At 43.2% G+C, this 20747-nt stretch overlaps 1 protein-coding gene across 1 annotated transcript; it reads right to left on the reverse strand.

The window, feature by feature from the left end:
* Positions 1–14527: 14527 nt before the first annotated feature.
* On the reverse strand, positions 14528–18687 carry LOC100697753 (calcium-binding mitochondrial carrier protein SCaMC-1). The gene is given in 7 exon segments (XM_003460313.5): positions 14528–14953; positions 16213–16363; positions 16547–16714; positions 17027–17134; positions 17295–17447; positions 18545–18576; positions 18579–18687. Coding segments are annotated over 7 exon segments (888 nt in total). The 5' UTR covers positions 18673–18687; the 3' UTR covers positions 14528–14771.
* Between the last annotated feature and the right edge of the window lie 2060 nt (positions 18688–20747).

Here is a 20747-nt window from a genome sequence, read left to right on the forward strand (position 1 = left end):
ATTCGGGACTTTTGGATAACCATCAGGTGATCTCAGCGTACCGTAGGAACAAGAATCTAAGGGATTATTTAGTCAGGGCAAAACTGCCACCCATTCAGCCAAAACGCAAAACCAACATCCTATCAGATACATTAGTAAAACTGGAGTACGTTCAGAACAGGATTAACAAGCTATTACAAATTTCACAAATTTTCACACCTCAGACCTGCAATTGTGTGTATATCATCTTTGTTCACGGTGTGAGAGACAATATATTGGCGAAACCAAAAATTCGATCTCCACCAGGATGACACAACATAGATACAATATCAGACACAAGAAGAAGTCCACACACTTTTGGTTAAACACTTTATTCTCATGGTTGGCAGAGTCTGAGGGTTGCTGAATCCAGAGCAACTCAGGTTGGACAGATGGACAAAGGAAGAAACGGGAGAGACAATGGATCCATCGGTTGAACACAAAGAACTTGGGGATTGAACATGAAGAACAATTGATAGCAACCATCCAGATTGCTCAACATTCAATCCCAAACCCCGTGGTCATTCCTAACCCTAACCTCATTTAATTTGGACCCAACCGACCCTAAGCCCTAATCATAACCGTGGGATTCTTTATTTCTAACCCAACCAGTTATAAGCCCTAACCCTAACCATTTTGAACTTCTGTTTCTAACCCCAACCCTGTTCACAAGCCCTAACCCTAACCAGGGGGTCTTTACTTTTCATTCCCCAACCCCACTCACGTGGGGAACCTCATGTTTATAGCTCATTAACATTATTTTAAACACATTGAAAAATACACATCACTGGAAAAACATAAAAATACACAAAAAGTATAAAATATCTTGAAAACATTAAAAACTTCATTTCCATTGGTTCATATGTCTGTAAATAGTTAAAAATAAGTTTTCCTGTTACTATTGTTTACAACGTTGTGTATCTTAAAACATGCACAATTCATAATTACAAATATAATTAAAGCACCAAAATAAAAAATCAACAAAAAAAAAAAAAAATTACTAAAAACATCAAAAAAACAACAAAATATTTAAAATCAGTTCATAAATACTAAAAACACTTTAAAACAAGTTTTATTTAAACTTTTATGTTGGTTAAAAACTATTAAAAACATTAAAAACAATTTGTGTTACTCAATTATATGCACATTTTCTATTTTTTGTATTTTTCATCACTATAGGCAAGGCTGCAAAAACTCCAAACATCAGTTCATTGAAAACTGCATTTTCAGTTTAGTTCATCAGAGGCTATATAAGGGGAGGAGTGCTGTACACCCTCATTCTTGCCCTGACAGCCGAAGGAGCAACATCTCCAGATTGTTAACAGCAGCCATTTTTTCTGTTTGTACCGCGTGTGCCCTGGCCTGAAGAAGACCCTGTTGGGTCGAAACGTTGCCCCGGGACACTACCAATTGGCCTATTTTGCATTTATTAAAAATTAATTATTGTTTTATTTCATTAAACAAAAGCACTTTTTTTGTTCTTTGGTTTTATTTCTTCTTTTTGCATTATCAATTAGATACATTATCATTCTTACCTACATTCATAAATAGCAAACAAATACATTTATTAAACTATAATACCAAAGGCTGCATCATCCACACAATTTTTTATTATTAGATAACAAAGGCTTCACCAGAGACAAGACAAAACAACACAACACAAAACAAAAAAATGGTCTACCTGGAGGATGACCAGGATTGGATCCCTGTACGGTACCGGGGACGGCGCTTAGTGCCTGGTGGCCGTAACAGGCAGTGGAGTAGCGGAGGGCCCAAGGGAAGGACCGTGCACCTCCGCGTCCCTTCAGGGACCGGAACACTTTCCTCTCCCTAACCCTAACCCTACCCCTAACCCTAACCCTAACCCTAACCCTAACCCCTAACCTAACCCTAACCCCCCCCCCCCCCAGACACTCAAACAAAGCACAGAGAAAGACATTCTATCTTTGACAGTGTATATATACATGTATTATATATAAGAGACAATATTGTTCCTTCAGTGTGTTGCCATTACTACATTTGGCTCAATGCCTACATATATGTGTAAAAGCAAATGTACGAGCTGTGATAACTGTTGCTGATAAGATGAAGAGTAGACTGATATATGAAATATTCCTTTATTGGGTGAGAAAAGCAGACCGTGTCATAACTGCTTTGAGTCATACAGAATAGATATCAGAGCCTTAAACAGGCTCACTTCTGTTTTCTCTTTCTTTCTTTTTTTTTAATTTCATAAAATTTTCATTCAATTGTTTCATTCCAGAACATTAACAAAAGTACATGAGAACCTCTGTACGCGGTCCAACTCAAACCCGGTGATCTCCAGAGAAATTAATTTTGACTGTAACTTAACGTGCAGAGGCACAACAGCTTATCTCCAGAGCGCACAAGCTGATCTCCTGATTTCTAATGTAGTTTTTCTTAAAAACTGCATTTCTAATACTTCACCCTTTTCCTTTAAGCTACATTGGTTTCGTTGTAGTTGAAGTTTCCAAATTCCACTTTAAAGAGTGAAGGGACAAAAAAAAAGAAGCACACAAACAGGCTGACTTCTGCTAAATGGGTCAAACTGGGCAGAAAGTATACAAACACATAACATCCTTATAGGATATGATGTAACTCTATAGATCAACTTGCTTCAGAATATATAAAGCATATAAACAATTACAGCAATAGGATGCAACAAACACAGCAGTGCTACTAATCCAAAATACTCAAAGCTTCATAGAACTGAAACAAACATTTATTGTTAGCTCCATTCTGCTGCTGATACATACTTTAGGTTTCTGAATATTAAACTTGTTGCTGCCTTTCATAGTGTGGACGAGGACATGCCAGGAACAGGAAACACAAGAGAGTCAGCCGTCCGAGCTTCACGGGGCCCGAATCAGCTGAACCCAAATTCAGCCCACCGCTGCCTCCAAATCTCCTCGTCCTCTCCTCCGCCTCCTGCGACCTTTAGGCAGCAGCAGCCAGGTAAAGCATGCACTGTGACTCACTGTCCAGCACCACAGGCCCTCTCTCACACTGACATCTCTACTCATTTCTCTTGTTTTGCCCTGATCTGTGAGCCGCTCTGTGTGTGCGTGCGTGCGTGTGCTTGCCTGTGCGTGTGTGTGTGTGTGTGACACAGAGAGAGAGGGGCCGAAAGAGAGCCAAACAGAATGACAGGCAGGCAGATCACAAAGCACTGAAATTCACATTTTGCCCTGTAGATCCACTTAGTGTGTCTCTGTGTGTGTGTGTGTGTGTGTGTGTGTGTGTCTGTGTGTGTGTGTGTGTGTGTGTGTTTCTCTCTCTCTGTCTTTTACACAAACAGCACATGTCACTGCATTTTCACCACCTTTCATGTGCAGTGCACTGGACTTGCCAGCTGGTGGGCGCCCTCCGGTGGAGAGACAGGCAATTGAGTGTCACAAGCTGTTAGCTGATAATGTGGTCGAACAGCGGCAGACACTTTGTGCTGCATTCAGCCAGCAGAGGGAGCCCCTCTTGTCAGATCACACTTTGACAGAAGCTGCCCTGCTTCTCCTTGTGTGCTTGTGTGACACTTGCCATGCATTTCAACACAAAAGGCATTACATATATGTGTAAAAAGCAAATGTACGAGCTGTGATAACTGTTGCTGATAAGATGAAGACTAGACTGATATATGAAATATTCCTTTATTGGGTGAGAAAAGCAGACCGTGTCATAACTGCTTTGAGTCATACAGAATAGATATCAGAGCCTTAAACAGGCTGACTTCTTTTTCTTTTTCTTTTCTTTCTTTTTTTAATTTCATAAAATTTTCATTCAATTGTTTCATTCCAGAACATTAACAAAAGTACATGAGAACTCTGTACGCGGTCCAACTCAAACCCGGTGATCTCCAGAGAAATTAATTTTGACTGTAACTTAACGTGCAGAGGCACAACAGCTTATCTCCAGAGCGCACAAGCTGATCTCCTGATTTCTAATGTAGTTTTTCTTAAAAACTGCATTTCTAATACTTCACCCCTTTTCCTTTAAGCTACATTGGTTTCGTTGTAGTTGAAGTTTCCAAATTCCACTTTAAAGAGTGAAGGGACAAAAAAAAGAAGCACACAAACAGGCTGACTTCTGCTAATGGGTCAAACTGGGCAGAAAGTATACAAACACATAACATGCTTATAGGATATGATGTAACACTATAGATCAACTTGCTTCAGAATATATAAAGCATATAAACAATTACAGCAATAGGATGCAACAAACACAGCAGTGCTACTAATCCAAAATACTCAAAGCTTCACAGAACTGAAACAAACATTTATTGTTAGCTCCATTCTGCTGCTGATACATACTTTAGGTTCTGAATATTAAACTTGTTGCTGCCTTTCATAGTGTGGACGAGGACATGCCAGGAACAGGAAACACAAGAGAGTCAGCCGTCCGAGCTTCACGGGGCCCGAATCAGCTGAACCCAAATTCAGCCACCGCTGCTCCAAATCTCCTCGTCCTCTCCTCCGCCTCCTGCGACCTTAGGCAGCAGCAGCCAGGTAAAGCATGCACTGTGACTCACTGTCCCAGCACCACAGGCCCTGTCTGACACTGACATCTGTACTCATTTCTCTTGTTTTGCCCTGACCGGTGAGCCGCTCTGTGTGTGCGTGCGTGCGTGTGCTTGCCTGTGTGTGTGTGTGTGTGTGTGTGTGTCTCTGTGTGTGACACAGAGAGAGGGAGAGAAAGGCACCTGACGTGCTTTGGGAAACCAAACCCTCAAACAAAGCAAAGAGACTGACAGATGCAACAAGAGATTGTATTATTTGTGGTAAGCCACGACGTCTTGCTCTCCAATTGTAGTCTGCGGCCCGAAGCCAAAGGAGCGGAGGAGCAGGTGACGCAGTGCTCCAAAGGCCTGCTTCTGCTCTCTCCCTTCTGCTGTCTCCTTCTGCAAGCGCTTCTGTGCAGGGAGACGTCTTACCAAAAGGTTTACAGCTCTGTCTCCAGATAGGAGGGTCTGACAAAGACAGGGCGGCCACCCGTGGAGTCGGGGTAGGGTTCCGCATGCGTGGGCGCATCACATGACCTCTCTCCAACCACTGCCCATCCTGCAAAGGTACTCTCAACGGTGCCATGTCGGGCGCCCACGGATGCGCCCGGACACAGGCGACACAGTGCCAGTGGAACCAGGCCCTTTGGACCTTCGTATCTCCAATTGGGACCGTTTTGTCCCATCCTCTTTGGTCCGATTCGCCATATCTCCAGAACCGAAAAGGCCATCGGTGCCGGCACTTCACCACAGCGTCCGCCACCCATCAAAACCCCGCCTACACACCAACATCAGCCCTCTACGCCTCTTACTTTTCCAGTTATTACACTTTTGTCCCATCCTCTCCTGGCTTTTCTCCCCTTACCCTAACAGTTAAACCTCATCATGCCTGCATTGGTCCACTGGAGGGCGCCAAATCACAGAGCGCTGAAATTCAAATTTTTCCCTGCAGACCTCACAGTGTGTGTCTGTGTGTGTGTCTGTCTGTCTGTGTGCGTGCGTGCGTGCCTGTGTGTGTGTGTGTGTGTCTGTGTGTGTGTCTGTCTGTCTGTGTGCGTGCGTGCGTGCCTGTGTGTGTGTGTGTGTGTGTGTGTGTGTGTGTGTGACAGAGAGAGAGTGACACTTGCTGTGCATTTCAACACAAAAGGCAGTACTCTTGCTCTTTGGGATTATCTGGGGAAAGTGCTTTTATGTACTAGGCTTTCTCGATATTTTTCAGGTTTCTTTTCACTTTTGTATTGTACAAATTACTTCTTTGTCTGTGTAACTTTAAGCTTCAGTGTAAAATAAATGGGATCTGCACACACAAAACAAAAAAGAAGTTAAACCCTCTCCCCCCCCCCCCCCCCCCCAGACACTCAAACAAAGCACAGAGAAAGACATTCTATCTTTGACAGTGTATATATACATGTATTATATATAAGAGACAAATATTGTTCCTTCAGTGTGTTGCCATTACTACATTTGGCTCAATGCCTACATATATGTGTAAAAAGCAAATGTACGAGCTGTGATAACTGTTGCTGATAAGATGAAGAGTAGACTGATATATGAAATATTCCTTTATTGGGTGAGAAAAGCAGACCGTGTCATAACTGCTTTGAGTCATACAGAATAGATATCAGAGCCTTAAACAGGCTCACTTCTGTTTTTCTCTTTTCTTTCTTTTTTTTAATTTCATAAATTTTCATTCAATTGTTTCATTCCAGAACATTAACAAAAGTACATGAGAACTCTGTACGCGGTCCAACTCAAACCCGGTGATCTCCAGAGAAATTAATTTTGACTGTAACTTAACGTGCAGAGGCACAACAGCTTATCTCCAGAGCGCACAAGCTGATCTCCTGATTTCTAATGTAGTTTTCTTAAAAACTGCATTTCTAATACTTCACCCTTTTCCTTTAAGCTACATTGGTTTCGTTGTAGTTGAAGTTTCCAAATTCCACTTTAAAAGAGTGAAGGGACAAAAAAAAGAAGCACACAAACAGGCTGACTTCTGCTAAATGGGTCAAACTGGGCAGAAAGTATACAAACACATAACATCCTTATAGGATATGATGTAACTCTATAGATCAACTTGCTTCAGATATATAAAGCATATAAACAATTACAGCAATAGGATGCAACAAACACAGCAGTGCTACTAATCCAAAATACTCAAAGCTTCATAGAACTGAAACAAACATTTATTGTTAGCTCCATTCTGCTGCTGATACATACTTTAGGTTTCTGAATATTAAACTTGTTGCTGCCTTTCATAGTGTGGACGAGGACATGCCAGGAACAGGAAACACAAGAGAGTCAGCCGTCCGAGCTTCACGGGGCCCGAATCAGCTGAACCCAAATTCAGCCCACCGCTGCCTCCAAATCTCCTCGTCCTCTCCTCCGCCTCCTGCGACCTTTAGGCAGCAGCAGCCAGGTAAAGCATGCACTGTGACTCACTGTCCCAGCACCACAGGCCCTCTCTCACACTGACATCTCTACTCATTTCTCTTGTTTTGCCCTGATCTGTGAGCCGCTCTGTGTGTGCGTGCGTGCGTGCGTGTGTGTGTGTGTGTGACACAGAGAGAGAGGGGCCGAAAGAGAGCCAAACAGAATGACAGGCAGGCAGATCACAAAGCACTGAAATTCACATTTTGCCCTGTAGATCCACTTAGTGTGTCTCTGTGTGTGTGTGTGTGTGTGTGTGTGTGTGTCTGTGTGTGTGTGTGTGTGTGTGTGTTTCTCTCTCTCTGTCTTTACACAAACAGCACATGTCACTGCATTTCACCACCTTTCATGTGCAGTGCACTGGACTTGCCAGCTGGTGGGCGCCCTCCGGTGGAGAAGACAGGCAATTGAGTGTCACAAGCTGTTAGCTGATAATGTGGTCGAACAGCGGCAGACACTTTGTGCTGCATTCAGCCAGCAGAGGGAGCCCCTCTTGTCAGATCACACTTTGACAGAAGCTGCCCTGCTTCTCCTTGTGTGCTTGTGTGACACTTGCCATGCATTTCAACACAAAGGCATTACATATATGTGTAAAAAGCAAATGTACGAGCTGTGATAACTGTTGCTGATAAGATGAAGACTAGACTGATATATGAAATATTCCTTTATTGGGTGAGAAAAGCAGACCGTGTCATAACTGCTTTGAGTCATACAGAATAGATATCAGAGCCTTAAACAGGCTGACTTCTTTTCTTTTTCTTTTCTTTCTTTTTTTTTAATTTCATAAAATTTTCATTCAATTGTTTCATTCCAGAACATTAACAAAAGTACATGAGAACCTCTGTACGCGGTCCAACTCAAACCCGGTGATCTCCAGAGAAATTAATTTTGACTGTAACTTAACGTGCAGAGGCACAACAGCTTATCTCCAGAGCGCACAAGCTGATCTCCTGATTTCTAATGTAGTTTTTCTTAAAAACTGCATTTCTAATACTTCACCCCTTTTCCTTTAAGCTACATTGGTTTCGTTGTAGTTGAAGTTTCCAAATTCCACTTTAAAAGAGTGAAGGGACAAAAAAAAGAAGCACACAAACAGGCTGACTTCTGCTAAATGGGTCAAACTGGGCAGAAAGTATACAAACACATAACATGCTTATAGGATATGATGTAACACTATAGATCAACTTGCTTCAGAATATATAAAGCATATAAACAATTACAGCAATAGGATGCAACAAACACAGCAGTGCTACTAATCCAAAATACTCAAAGCTTCACAGAACTGAAACAAACATTTATTGTTAGCTCCATTCTGCTGCTGATACATACTTTAGGTTTCTGAATATTAAACTTGTTGCTGCCTTTCATAGTGTGGACGAGGACATGCCAGGAACAGGAAACACAAGAGAGTCAGCCGTCCGAGCTTCACGTGCCCGAATCAGCTGAACCCAAATTCAGCCCACCGCTGCCTCCAAATCTCCTCGTCCTCTCCTCCGCCTCCTGCGACCTTTAGGCAGCAGCAGCCAGGTAAAGCATGCACTGTGACTCACTGTCCCAGCACCACAGGCCCTGTCTGACACTGACATCTGTACTCATTTCTCTTGTTTTGCCCTGACCGGTGAGCCGCTCTGTGTGTGCGTGCGTGCGTGTGCTTGCCTGTGTGTGTGTGTGTGTGTGTGTGTGTCTCTGTGTGTGACACAGAGAGAGGGAGAGAAAGGCACCTGACGTGCTTTGGGAAACCAAACCCTCAAACAAAGCAAAGAGACTGACAGATGCAACAAGAGATTGTATTATTTGTGGTAAGCCACGACGTCTTGCTCTCCAATTGTAGTCTGCGGCCCGAAGCCAAAGGAGCGGAGGAGCAGGTGACGCAGTGCTCCAAAGGCCTGCTTCTGCTCTCTCCCTTCTGCTGTCTCCTTCTGCAAGCGCTTCTGTGCAGGGAGACGTCTTACCAAAAGGTTTACAGCTCTGTCTCCAGATAGGAGGGTCTGACAAAGACAGGGCGGCCACCCGTGGAGTCGGGGTAGGGTTCCGCATGCGTGGGCGCATCACATGACCTCTCTCCAACCACTGCCCCATCCTGCAAAGGTACTCTCAACGGTGCCATGTCGGGCGCCCACGGATGCGCCCGGACACAGGCGACACAGTGCCAGTGGAACCAGGCCCTTTGGACCTTCGTATCTCCAATTGGGACCGTTTTGTCCCATCCTCTTTGGTCCGATTCGCCATATCTCCAGAACCGAAAAGGCCATCGGTGCCGGCACTTCACCACAGCGTCCGCCACCCATCAAAACCCCCGCCTACACACCAACATCAGCCCTCTACGCCTCTTACTTTTCCAGTTATTACACTTTTGTCCCATCCTCTCCTGGCTTTTCTCCCCTTACCCTAACAGTTAAACCTCATCATGCCTGCATTGGTCCACTGGAGGGCGCCAAATCACAGAGCGCTGAAATTCAAATTTTCCCTGCAGACCTCACAGTGTGTGTCTGTGTGTGTGTCTGTCTGTCTGTGTGCGTGCGTGCGTGCCTGTGTGTGTGTGTGTGTGTCTGTGTGTGTGTCTGTCTGTCTGTGTGCGTGCGTGCGTGCCTGTGTGTGTGTGTGTGTGTGTGTGTGTGTGTGTGTGTGACAGAGAGAGAGTGACACTTGCTGTGCATTTCAACACAAAAGGCAGTACTCTTGCTCTTTGGGATTATCTGGGGAAAGTGCTTTTATGTACTAGGCTTTCTCGATATTTTTCAGGTTTCTTTTCACTTTTGTATTGTACAAATTACTTCTTTGTCTGTGTAACTTTAAGCTTCAGTGTAAAATAAATGGGATCTGCACACACAAAACAAAAAAGAAGTTAAACCCTCTCCCCCCCCCCCCCCCCCCCCCAGACACTCAAACAAAGCACAGAGAAAGACATTCTATCTTTGACAGTGTATATATACATGTATTATATATAAGAGACAAATATTGTTCCTTCAGTGTGTTGCCATTACTACATTTGGCTCAATGCCTACATATATGTGTAAAAAGCAAATGTACGAGCTGTGATAACTGTTGCTGATAAGATGAAGAGTAGACTGATATATGAAATATTCCTTTATTGGGTGAGAAAAGCAGACCGTGTCATAACTGCTTTGAGTCATACAGAATAGATATCAGAGCCTTAAACAGGCTCACTTCTGTTTTCTCTTTCTTTCTTTTTTTTAATTTCATAAAATTTTCATTCAATTGTTTCATTCCAGAACATTAACAAAAGTACATGAGAACCTCTGTACGCGGTCCAACTCAAACCCGGTGATCTCCAGAGAAATTAATTTTGACTGTAACTTAACGTGCAGAGGCACAACAGCTTATCTCCAGAGCGCACAAGCTGATCTCCTGATTTCTAATGTAGTTTTTCTTAAAAACTGCATTTCTAATACTTCACCCCTTTTCCTTTAAGCTACATTGGTTTCGTTGTAGTTGAAGTTTCCAAATTCCACTTTAAAAGAGTGAAGGGACAAAAAAAAGAAGCACACAAACAGGCTGACTTCTGCTAAATGGGTCAAACTGGGCAGAAAGTATACAAACACATAACATGCTTATAGGATATGATGTAACACTATAGATCAACTTGCTTCAGAATATATAAAGCATATAAACAATTACAGCAATAGGATGCAACAAACACAGCAGTGCTACTAATCCAAAATACTCAAAGCTTCACAGAACTGAAACAAACATTTATTGTTAGCTCCATTCTGCTGCTGATACATACTTTAGGTTTCTGAATATTAAACTTGTTGCTGCCTTTCATAGTGTGGACGAGGACATGCCAGGAACAGGAAACACAAGAGAGTCAGCCGTCCGAGCTTCACGGGGCCCGAATCAGCTGAACCCAAATTCAGCCCACCGCTGCCTCCAAATCTCCTCGTCCTCTCCTCCGCCTCCTGCGACCTTTAGGCAGCAGCAGCCAGGTAAAGCATGCACTGTGACTCACTGTCCCAGCACCACAGGCCCTCTCTCACACTGACATCTCTACTCATTTCTCTTGTTTTGCCCTGATCTGTGAGCCGCTCTGTGTGTGCGTGCGTGCGTGTGTGTGTGTGTGTGACACAGAGAGAGAGGGGCCGAAAGAGAGCCAAACAGAATGACAGGCAGGCAGATCACAAAGCACTGAAATTCACATTTTGCCCTGTAGATCCACTTAGTGTGTCTCTGTGTGTGTGTGTGTGTGTGTGTGTGTGTGTGTCTGTGTGTGTGTGTGTGTGTGTGTGTTTCTCTCTCTCTGTCTTTTACACAAACAGCACATGTCACTGCATTTTCACCACCTTTCATGTGCAGTGCACTGGACTTGCCAGCTGGTGGGCGCCCTCCGGTGGAGAAGACAGGCAATTGAGTGTCACAAGCTGTTAGCTGATAATGTGGTCGAACAGCGGCAGACACTTTGTGCTGCATTCAGCCAGCAGAGGGAGCCCCTCTTGTCAGATCACACTTTGACAGAAGCTGCCCTGCTTCTCCTTGTGTGCTTGTGTGACACTTGCCATGCATTTCAACACAAAAGGCATTACATATATGTGTAAAAAGCAAATGTACGAGCTGTGATAACTGTTGCTGATAAGATGAAGACTAGACTGATATATGAAATATTCCTTTATTGGGTGAGAAAAGCAGACCGTGTCATAACTGCTTTGAGTCATACAGAATAGATATCAGAGCCTTAAACAGGCTGACTTCTTTTTCTTTTTCTTTTCTTTCTTTTTTTTTAATTTCATAAAATTTTCATTCAATTGTTTCATTCCAGAACATTAACAAAAGTACATGAGAACCTCTGTACGCGGTCCAACTCAAACCCGGTGATCTCCAGAGAAATTAATTTTGACTGTAACTTAACGTGCAGAGGCACAACAGCTTATCTCCAGAGCGCACAAGCTGATCTCCTGATTTCTAATGTAGTTTTTCTTAAAAACTGCATTTCTAATACTTCACCCCTTTTCCTTTAAGCTACATTGGTTTCGTTGTAGTTGAAGTTTCCAAATTCCACTTTAAAAGAGTGAAGGGACAAAAAAAAAGAAGCACACAAACAGGCTGACTTCTGCTAAATGGGTCAAACTGGGCAGAAAGTATACAAACACATAACATGCTTATAGGATATGATGTAACACTATAGATCAACTTGCTTCAGAATATATAAAGCATATAAACAATTACAGCAATAGGATGCAACAAACACAGCAGTGCTACTAATCCAAAATACTCAAAGCTTCACAGAACTGAAACAAACATTTATTGTTAGCTCCATTCTGCTGCTGATACATACTTTAGGTTTCTGAATATTAAACTTGTTGCTGCCTTTCATAGTGTGGACGAGGACATGCCAGGAACAGGAAACACAAGAGAGTCAGCCGTCCGAGCTTCACGGGGCCCGAATCAGCTGAACCCAAATTCAGCCCACCGCTGCCTCCAAATCTCCTCGTCCTCTCCTCCGCCTCCTGCGACCTTTAGGCAGCAGCAGCCAGGTAAAGCATGCACTGTGACTCACTGTCCCAGCACCACAGGCCCTGTCTGACACTGACATCTGTACTCATTTCTCTTGTTTTGCCCTGACCGGTGAGCCGCTCTGTGTGTGCGTGCGTGCGTGTGCTTGCCTGTGCGTGTGTGTGTGTGTGTGTGTGTGTCTCTGTGTGTGACACAGAGAGAGGGAGAGAAAGGCACCTGACGTGCTTTGGGAAACCAAACCCTCAAACAAAGCAAAGAGACTGACAGATGCAACAAGAGATTGTATTATTTGTGGTAAGCCACGACGTCTTGCTCTCCAATTGTAGTCTGCGGCCCGAAGCCAAAGGAGCGGAGGAGCAGGTGACGCAGTGCTCCAAAGGCCTGCTTCTGCTCTCTCCCTTCTGCTGTCTCCTTCTGCAAGCGCTTCTGTGCAGGGAGACGTCTTACCAAAAGGTTTACAGCTCTGTCTCCAGATAGGAGGGTCTGACAAAGACAGGGCGGCCACCCGTGGAGTCGGGGTAGGGTTCCGCATGCGTGGGCGCATCACATGACCTCTCTCCAACCACTGCCCCATCCTGCAAAGGTACTCTCAACGGTGCCATGTCGGGCGCCCACGGATGCGCCCGGACACAGGCGACACAGTGCCAGTGGAACCAGGCCCTTTGGACCTTCGTATCTCCAATTGGGACCGTTTTGTCCCATCCTCTTTGGTCCGATTCGCCATATCTCCAGAACCGAAAAGGCCATCGGTGCCGGCACTTCACCACAGCGTCCGCCACCCATCAAAACCCCCGCCTACACACCAACATCAGCCCTCTACGCCTCTTACTTTTCCAGTTATTACACTTTTGTCCCATCCTCTCCTGGCTTTTCTCCCCTTACCCTAACCTAACAGTTAAACCTCATCATGCCTGCATTGGTCCACTGGAGGGCGCCAAATCACAGAGCGCTGAAATTCAAATTTTTCCCTGCAGACCTCACAGTGTGTGTCTGTGTGTGTGTCTGTCTGTCTGTGTGCGTGCGTGCGTGCCTGTGTGTGTGTGTGTGTGTCTGTGTGTGTGTGTGTGTGTGACAGAGAGAGAGTGACACTTGCTGTGCATTTCAACACAAAAGGCAGTACTCTTGCTCTTTGGGATTATCTGGGGAAAGTGCTTTTATGTACTAGGCTTTCTCGATATTTTTCAGGTTTCTTTTCACTTTTGTATTGTACAAATTACTTCTTTGTCTGTGTAACTTTAAGCTTCAGTGTAAAATAAATGGGATCTGCACACACAAAACAAAAAAGAAGTTAAACCCTCCCCCCCCCAGACACTCAAACAAAGCACAGAGAAAGACAGACCCACAAGGCCATTCTGTTATTGCGTTAACTGATCATGTGTTGCCCTGCCACTTGCAGGCCTCATCCTGCCGCACATATGTGTGCACCAGGACATGCCAGGAACAGGAAACACAAGAGAGTCAGCCATCCAAGCTTCACAGGGCCCGAATCAGCTGAACCCATATTCAGCCCACCGCTGCCTCCAAATCTCCTCCTCCTCTCCTCCGCCTGCTGGGACCAGTAGGCAGCGCATCGCCTGCTACTGGGACCTTTCGGCAGCAGCAGCCAGGTAAAGCATGCACTGTGTGTTCCACTTTGTCATGGTAATGTAAAATCATATAAAAGTACAATTCTCCTTCTCTGTCCCGTATAAAAAGACCCTTTTAATGAACCAATGACCCTCAGATGAAACCCCTTACTAAAAAGTCAAACCTCTCTCAGATGTCACACAATGTGTAAATACAATATTGCACTTGGTATTTCTTTAATTGCTTCAGATTCCTTTCCCCACCACACGTGTGACTCGGTCGGATTATGTTTGATGATAAGAAGATAAACAAAACAGAAAATTGCAGCAGGTGACTTCTTAGAGTTTTTGATTAAATATTAGAGTAACGTTTCTATTCAACAATTAAACCAAAAAGAAATTACCCTGATAAGTGTTCTTGGTTTTCAAAGGCAGATATGAACTGATCTGAAGTAGATCACGAGGCTTGGTGGAGTACATAAAGCTAGGAGTGCACAGTAAACACAACCAACATTTGGAAACTTTGTAGAGATCTTCTTACTCATTGTCAGCCCTGCGTTAGTGCTGCAGGATTTTCTTTGTATGAGCAAAGGCCTGCGGTCACATCTACAAAGGTTCCATCTGCGGCTGTTTGAGTCCAGACTTCAGTGGACTGCAGGTAAACAAGGGCAAACAACATATGGAAAAAAGGAGGGAGTGTTTTGAAATTTTAAAAAAAGTTGGGTGCACCTTTTCTTACACTCGTAAACACATGCGGTCACAGAGGACTCTGCTGCCTACTTCTGAATACCCAGACCAGACCGCATGTACTCATACACCACGTAACTAATGCTGACGGCTGGTATGGCCTTCATGAAATTGGGCAGGATGCCACGGTAAAGTCCAAAGAAGCCCTCCTTTTCCATAATCTTCTTCACCATCAGATTCATCGGCAGCTGCTCTGAGCCCTCAACAGAAGCTGAGAAAAGAAGGGTAAAGCCAGATGAGTAAAGAAAAAGATCTCGTGTTTAAAATCTCTAGATTTTGGAAGTATTGGCTGCTTATAAGCAGCATATGTTTGAAATTAGCTGAGATTAAAGAACTGAAAAATGTTTTCCAAGCATAAATATTGATGACATCAGAATAAAGCACAAGGTCATGAGTTAAACCTCATAACCACGGTTTTAAGGTTATTTAACCCCCTCCGTGGACAGTTTAGTGGTACTTCTGTTTTATTTGAATGATACCTCATTGAATTTAAGAGACAAATGCAAAATAAAACCTTCTATTCCAGTATATTTATGTGGATAATTTTTGGTGGCCCACCATGTTTCAGGTGTTTTATATATCATCATTTGGAAGTCTTAAATTATTTGAACACAACTTCTAAAGAAACAATAATACTTTACATATTTTACAGTGCTATTATTTATTTTTTAAAAATAGTAAAATGCAGAAGCAGTGGGTGAAAAACTAAGTAGCCGATACTGCTAATCAAATGCACTTGATTACTAATCATCAAGCCAGTATGAGCACCTCTATTAAGCAGACGTTTTGGCAGTTAACACAACGCCAAGGAGGAAAAACATCAGCAATGATCTTAGAGACGGAATCAGTTTGGGAAGTGTTATGAGGCCATTTCCGAACATCTGAAGTAAATCATTCTGCAGTGAAAAGATTTTTCACAGGAAAAGATTTTTTCACAGAATGTATGATGCTCAGAGAAATTGCAAAAAAAGCAAAACCTTACGAGAGCTGTGCACAAATGCAGCAAAACTCAATGACGAAAGACTAATAAAATCAAACAGAAAGCCTCAAGTACTCGGAAGTCTTAAAGAATCCGGTGATTTTTTAAAATTATGTCCTGATATGTAAAAACTTGGGTTTTTTCACATTACTGCAAGTAAAATTTGGATAAAGGGCTCACTTATGATATTTTGTACTCTGGTAGTTTTACTTTACATGATCTCAGCGCTCATTCAGGCCCTTTACCGTTTCCTCTCTTTAATACTGAAGCATATGCATGTGTCAAATGTCTAATGAACAGACTGGTTGTAAAGAGACTCACATAGATTTATTAATTGTCCATTTAAGCAAAGGTTTCATGAACAAATCTTGAATTTCCTCGTAAAACACTTCATAATCTCTGAACAACTAAGTGTCATTATGGTACCACAAGTTAAATGCCAGCATTAAAAATGAGCGTCTATTTCTTTAATAAGGTTTGGATCACTGTACCTTGTGCTTGCATGCGGGTTCGGATCAGAGCCAGGGGATAGCTGGCCAGCTGGCCGCAGGTGCTGGAAATGGTACCACAGCCCAGCAGCACCAGAACCCCTGGACTGGCTGTGTCTTTGGCATACTGGGACAACCAGAAGTTCTTCAAGCTCTGGCATGGATAACACAGGAATGACAGATGAGAGTGAGGGTTGATGCATCATATTTTGCAAAATCAGCACACAAGTGATGCTTAAACAGATTAAAACGGAGTTTTCTATGGAAGTATAGCGTTGTAGGTGATTCTGAACCTTCCGAACATTTTTCCAGACAGGAATGATTCATCAGGATTTACCTCATACACTGCCAGATCTATCCCAGCATAGGGGATAATGCCCAGAATATTGGGAATGTAGCCCTTGTAAAACGCCTTCACTCCCTCATTCTTCAGGACTTTCTTGGCACAGTCAAACATTCCCAAGTACTGTCCGGTTTTCCTCAGGGTCATACGGGTTTTCATCACCTGAAGAGACAAAGATGATTAGTGTGGCTGTTTTACATCAGGCTGCACATGACACTTAACGTGTTACTGCATCTTTTATGCTACTGGATTGGTTAAGACATCTAAAATTTATTTGGACACTAAGACATGATTAAAAAAGACACATGAGGTAATTAACAAACCAGTAAAGCTGCACACACCATATATACAGCATGTGTGTCCGTACGTGATATGGAAACTTGCTTGTCCCTCCTGTGGTGCCTCCTCCTGTTACTATCATCCACACGCGCAGTCTTTATGCATCTGTGCTGTAAAGACTACACTTCCACTCACCTCCATGGGGTAGATGACAGTTTGTGCGGTGGCTCCAGCCAATGATCCTGCCATGAACCTCTCGTGGGTCCTCACCTTACCCGGTTCACTGGACAGCAGCTTCTTATACTGGTGACACAGGGACATGAAAACTGAATGGCTCAGCAGGATCACACATCAGTGACAAAAGTGACTGCTAGTGTTAGGAGTTCTCAACATGTAACATTTAACGTGACCATGAGCTGCGATTTATACTGGAATCTGTAAAGAGGAGGAGAACAGAACTTACCTGTTCATAAGCCATGAATTTAATGGCTGTCTCGGGGGTGATCTTCATGACATTGATACCATTTCCTCTCCACAAAGAAGTCACCCCTCCTTCTTTTAGCATTTGCTTAAAGCCGCTGACCAGGCTGATTTTGTTGGTTTTAGAAGCGTGCACCTGGAAATAAAAACCACTTTTAAGTTGTAACAAAGCAGCAAGGGAAATTCAATTGCTGAAATTCTAAGTGAGCATCAGAATGGAGAAGAAGGGTGACTTAAGTGAGTTTGAATATAGCACAGTGGTTAGCATATAAGCAGGGGTGCACATAAGTGGTCCTTCTGACATTTCTTTGGAGGTGGAGGAACACTAAAGTAATTGCTTAAAGGAGCTTGCTTCTTCGACATCTTTAAGAGTTCTAAACAAATGTCTGTCCTGCTCCAGAAATTCTTATGTACGCAAACGCACGTTACAACTTCTTATCTGGTGCGCGTCTTTTATTTTGACAGCGAATGTGCACCTGCAGACCACTTATGTGCACCCCTGAATATAAGCATGGATCCATTCTGCCATGAATCATTGGGTCAGGCCGGTGGTGATGGCATAACGGTGTGGGGGATATTTACTTTGGTACACTTTGGACCCATTGCTACCAATTGAGCTTACCTGAGCGCTAATGGTGGCCATTTTCATCCCTTTATGACCACTGTGTACCCACCTTCTGATGGCTGCTTCCAGTAGCATTTTGCATCATGTCACTACGCTTAAATCAACTGGTTTCTTGAACATGATAGCAAGTTTACTGTACTGATCACAATACAATAGAGAGCCGTTTGGGATGTGGTGGAACGGGAGATTTGTATCATGATGTGCAGCCAACAAATCTGCAGCAACTATGTGATGACGTCATGTCAATATGGAGCAAAATCTCTGAGGAATGTTTCCAACACCGTGCTGAATCTGTTCCATGAAGAATGAAAGCAGTTCTAAAGGGAAAATTGAATCCAACCCAGTACTACCAAGATGTACCTAAAAAAGTGTCTGCTGAATGTATTTATATGGTATTTTTCTTTTAAAACAGATAACCCAAACTAACACAAGAACATTTTTCTAAGCTAATTCTGCGGCATTTTTGCAGCCATGCCAAAGCGTTTTGAAGCACACTTATCACCACACGGACCAATGCACACATTTAGTAAAAATCCAATTCATGGAGAAAAGGACCGATGAACAACCCAACAGGCATTTTATAAAATCTAAAAGAAATCTTGACGCACCTGCATGAAGACCTTCATTCTGTCCAGAGGGCGGTTCCTGTACGGGACACAGCACCCGCCACTGCTCCTGCAGTCAGCTGCTTCCACCACAGACCCGTGGTCTTCTCCTCCTCTGTGAATGGAGTCATTGCCAAAGCAATGTCACTTTGAATTGGAGCATCACTGGGCTGACACTCACATTACAGAGGCAAACCAAAAAACACACACACACGATTAAAATAATGTAAGTAAGTAAGTAAAATTTTATTTATATAGCACATTTCTAGATAAAAGATCACAAAGTGCTTCACAAGGTATAAAACAAAAGCAGTCCAGAGTTAACAAAATGCAATTCTAAAAAGATGTGTTTTTAGCTGTTTTTTAAAAGTAATCAATGAGTCTGCAGATCTTAAGTTCTGAGGAAGAGAGTTCCACAGTCTGGCGGCCACAGTGGCAAAAGCTCTATCACCCTTGGTTTTCAGCCTAGTATGCTGAATAACAAGTAGGCCCTGATCACAAGACCTCAGGGACCTACTAGGGACATAGGGCTGTAAAAGTTCAATGATGTAGGCTGGTGCTTGTCCTTGAAGAGCTTTAAATGTCAGAACCAGTATCTTAAAATGGACTCTGAATTCAACGGGGAGCCAGTGCAACTGTATAAGCAACGGTGTCACATGAGAGTACTTAGATGTTCTTGTCAGAAGCCTTGCTGCAGCATTTTGGACAATCTGCAGACACTCCAGGGAGTTTTTGTTTAGACATGTAAACAGTGAATTACAGTAGTCCAATCGTGATGAAATGAATGCATGAATAACAATCTCCAGTTCAGTATGAGATACTATGGGGCTCAGTTTAGAAATGTTTCTTAAATGATAGCAGCAGGACTGAACCAGAGATTTGACGTGAACATCCAGGGTAAGAGCAGAATCAAAGGTTACCCCTAGGTTCCTGATAGACGATTTCACAGATGTAGAAAGATGACCAAGAGCATTCATTATGTTAGGTACATGTCTGTCCAGAGCACATACAAGGACTTCAGTCTTTTCTTCATTAAGTTGGAGGAAGTTGTCAGCCACCCAACCTTTGATGGTTTCTAAGCACACATTTAGAATCTGCAGCTTAGAAACATCTTCAGGTTTAAAAGACATATATAGCTGGATGTCGTCTGCGTAGCAGTGGTAGCGAATGTCCTCAAAGGGGCTCAAAACATGCTGGAGAACAAGTAAATATATTAAAAACAATAAGGGCCCCAGCACAGAACCTTGTGGCACACCATAGGACAGGGACGTGGAAGATGACCTGTACTTAGAGACCGCCACAGAAAAGTATCGTTCATAGAGATACGAGGAGAACCACTCTAAGGCAGACCCAGATACACCAACCCAGTATTTCAGCCTTTCAAGCAAAATGTAATGGTCAACGGTGTCAAAGGCTGACGTGAGGTCCAACATTAGGAGTCCCTAACCCTTTCCCGCATCGTTTTGCATCAGAATGTCACTGGAAACTCTAAGAAGGGCTGTTTCAGTAGAATGAGCTCTACGAAAGCCAGACTAAAATTTGTCAAAGAGATTATGTTTGTCTAAAACTGCTGTAAGCTGCTTAGCCACAACCTTCTCTAATATCTTTGCAATTAACGGTATTTTTGAGATTGGTCTGTAATTGCTAGTGAGAGATGGGTCCAGCATAGGCTTTTTTAACAGGGGGTGTATAACAGCAGTTTTAAAATAAGCAGGGACTTTACCAGATCCCAGTGAGGTGTTAACTATGGTGAGCACACAGGGACCAATAGAGTGAAAGACATTTTTGAATAACAATGCGGGTAAAATGTCGAGTGAACAGGAGGATGCTTTTGTTGCATTAACTATTTTTTCCAGCTCTGATAGTGAGACGGGTAAAAAGCTTTCTAAAATGACAGGCCGAGCTGATGGGGACAATTTTTTTTTCCTTACATTACCAATTGTATATAAACGTGGAGAGAGACAGAGAGAGAGGAGAAAAAAGCAACAAAGCAACAAACTCCACATACAACGTCCAAATGGGAAAAAGCTGGGGAGTACTCAGTGATATCACATCTCCCCCCAAATTCTTTAAAAGTCTGTTTTCAAGCATATCTAAATAGGCTTGTGACATGGCAGCCAATGAGCTGGATGAAGCACAGGAATCAGGGCTGTTCTGAAATGATGTCACGTTGTCATTCTGATCAATCCTGCAGTGCTGACTCAGT

Source organism: Oreochromis niloticus, unplaced genomic scaffold, assembly GCF_001858045.2.
Source record: "Oreochromis niloticus isolate F11D_XX unplaced genomic scaffold, O_niloticus_UMD_NMBU tig00007459_pilon, whole genome shotgun sequence".
NCBI classification, from domain to species: domain Eukaryota; kingdom Metazoa; phylum Chordata; class Actinopteri; order Cichliformes; family Cichlidae; genus Oreochromis; species Oreochromis niloticus.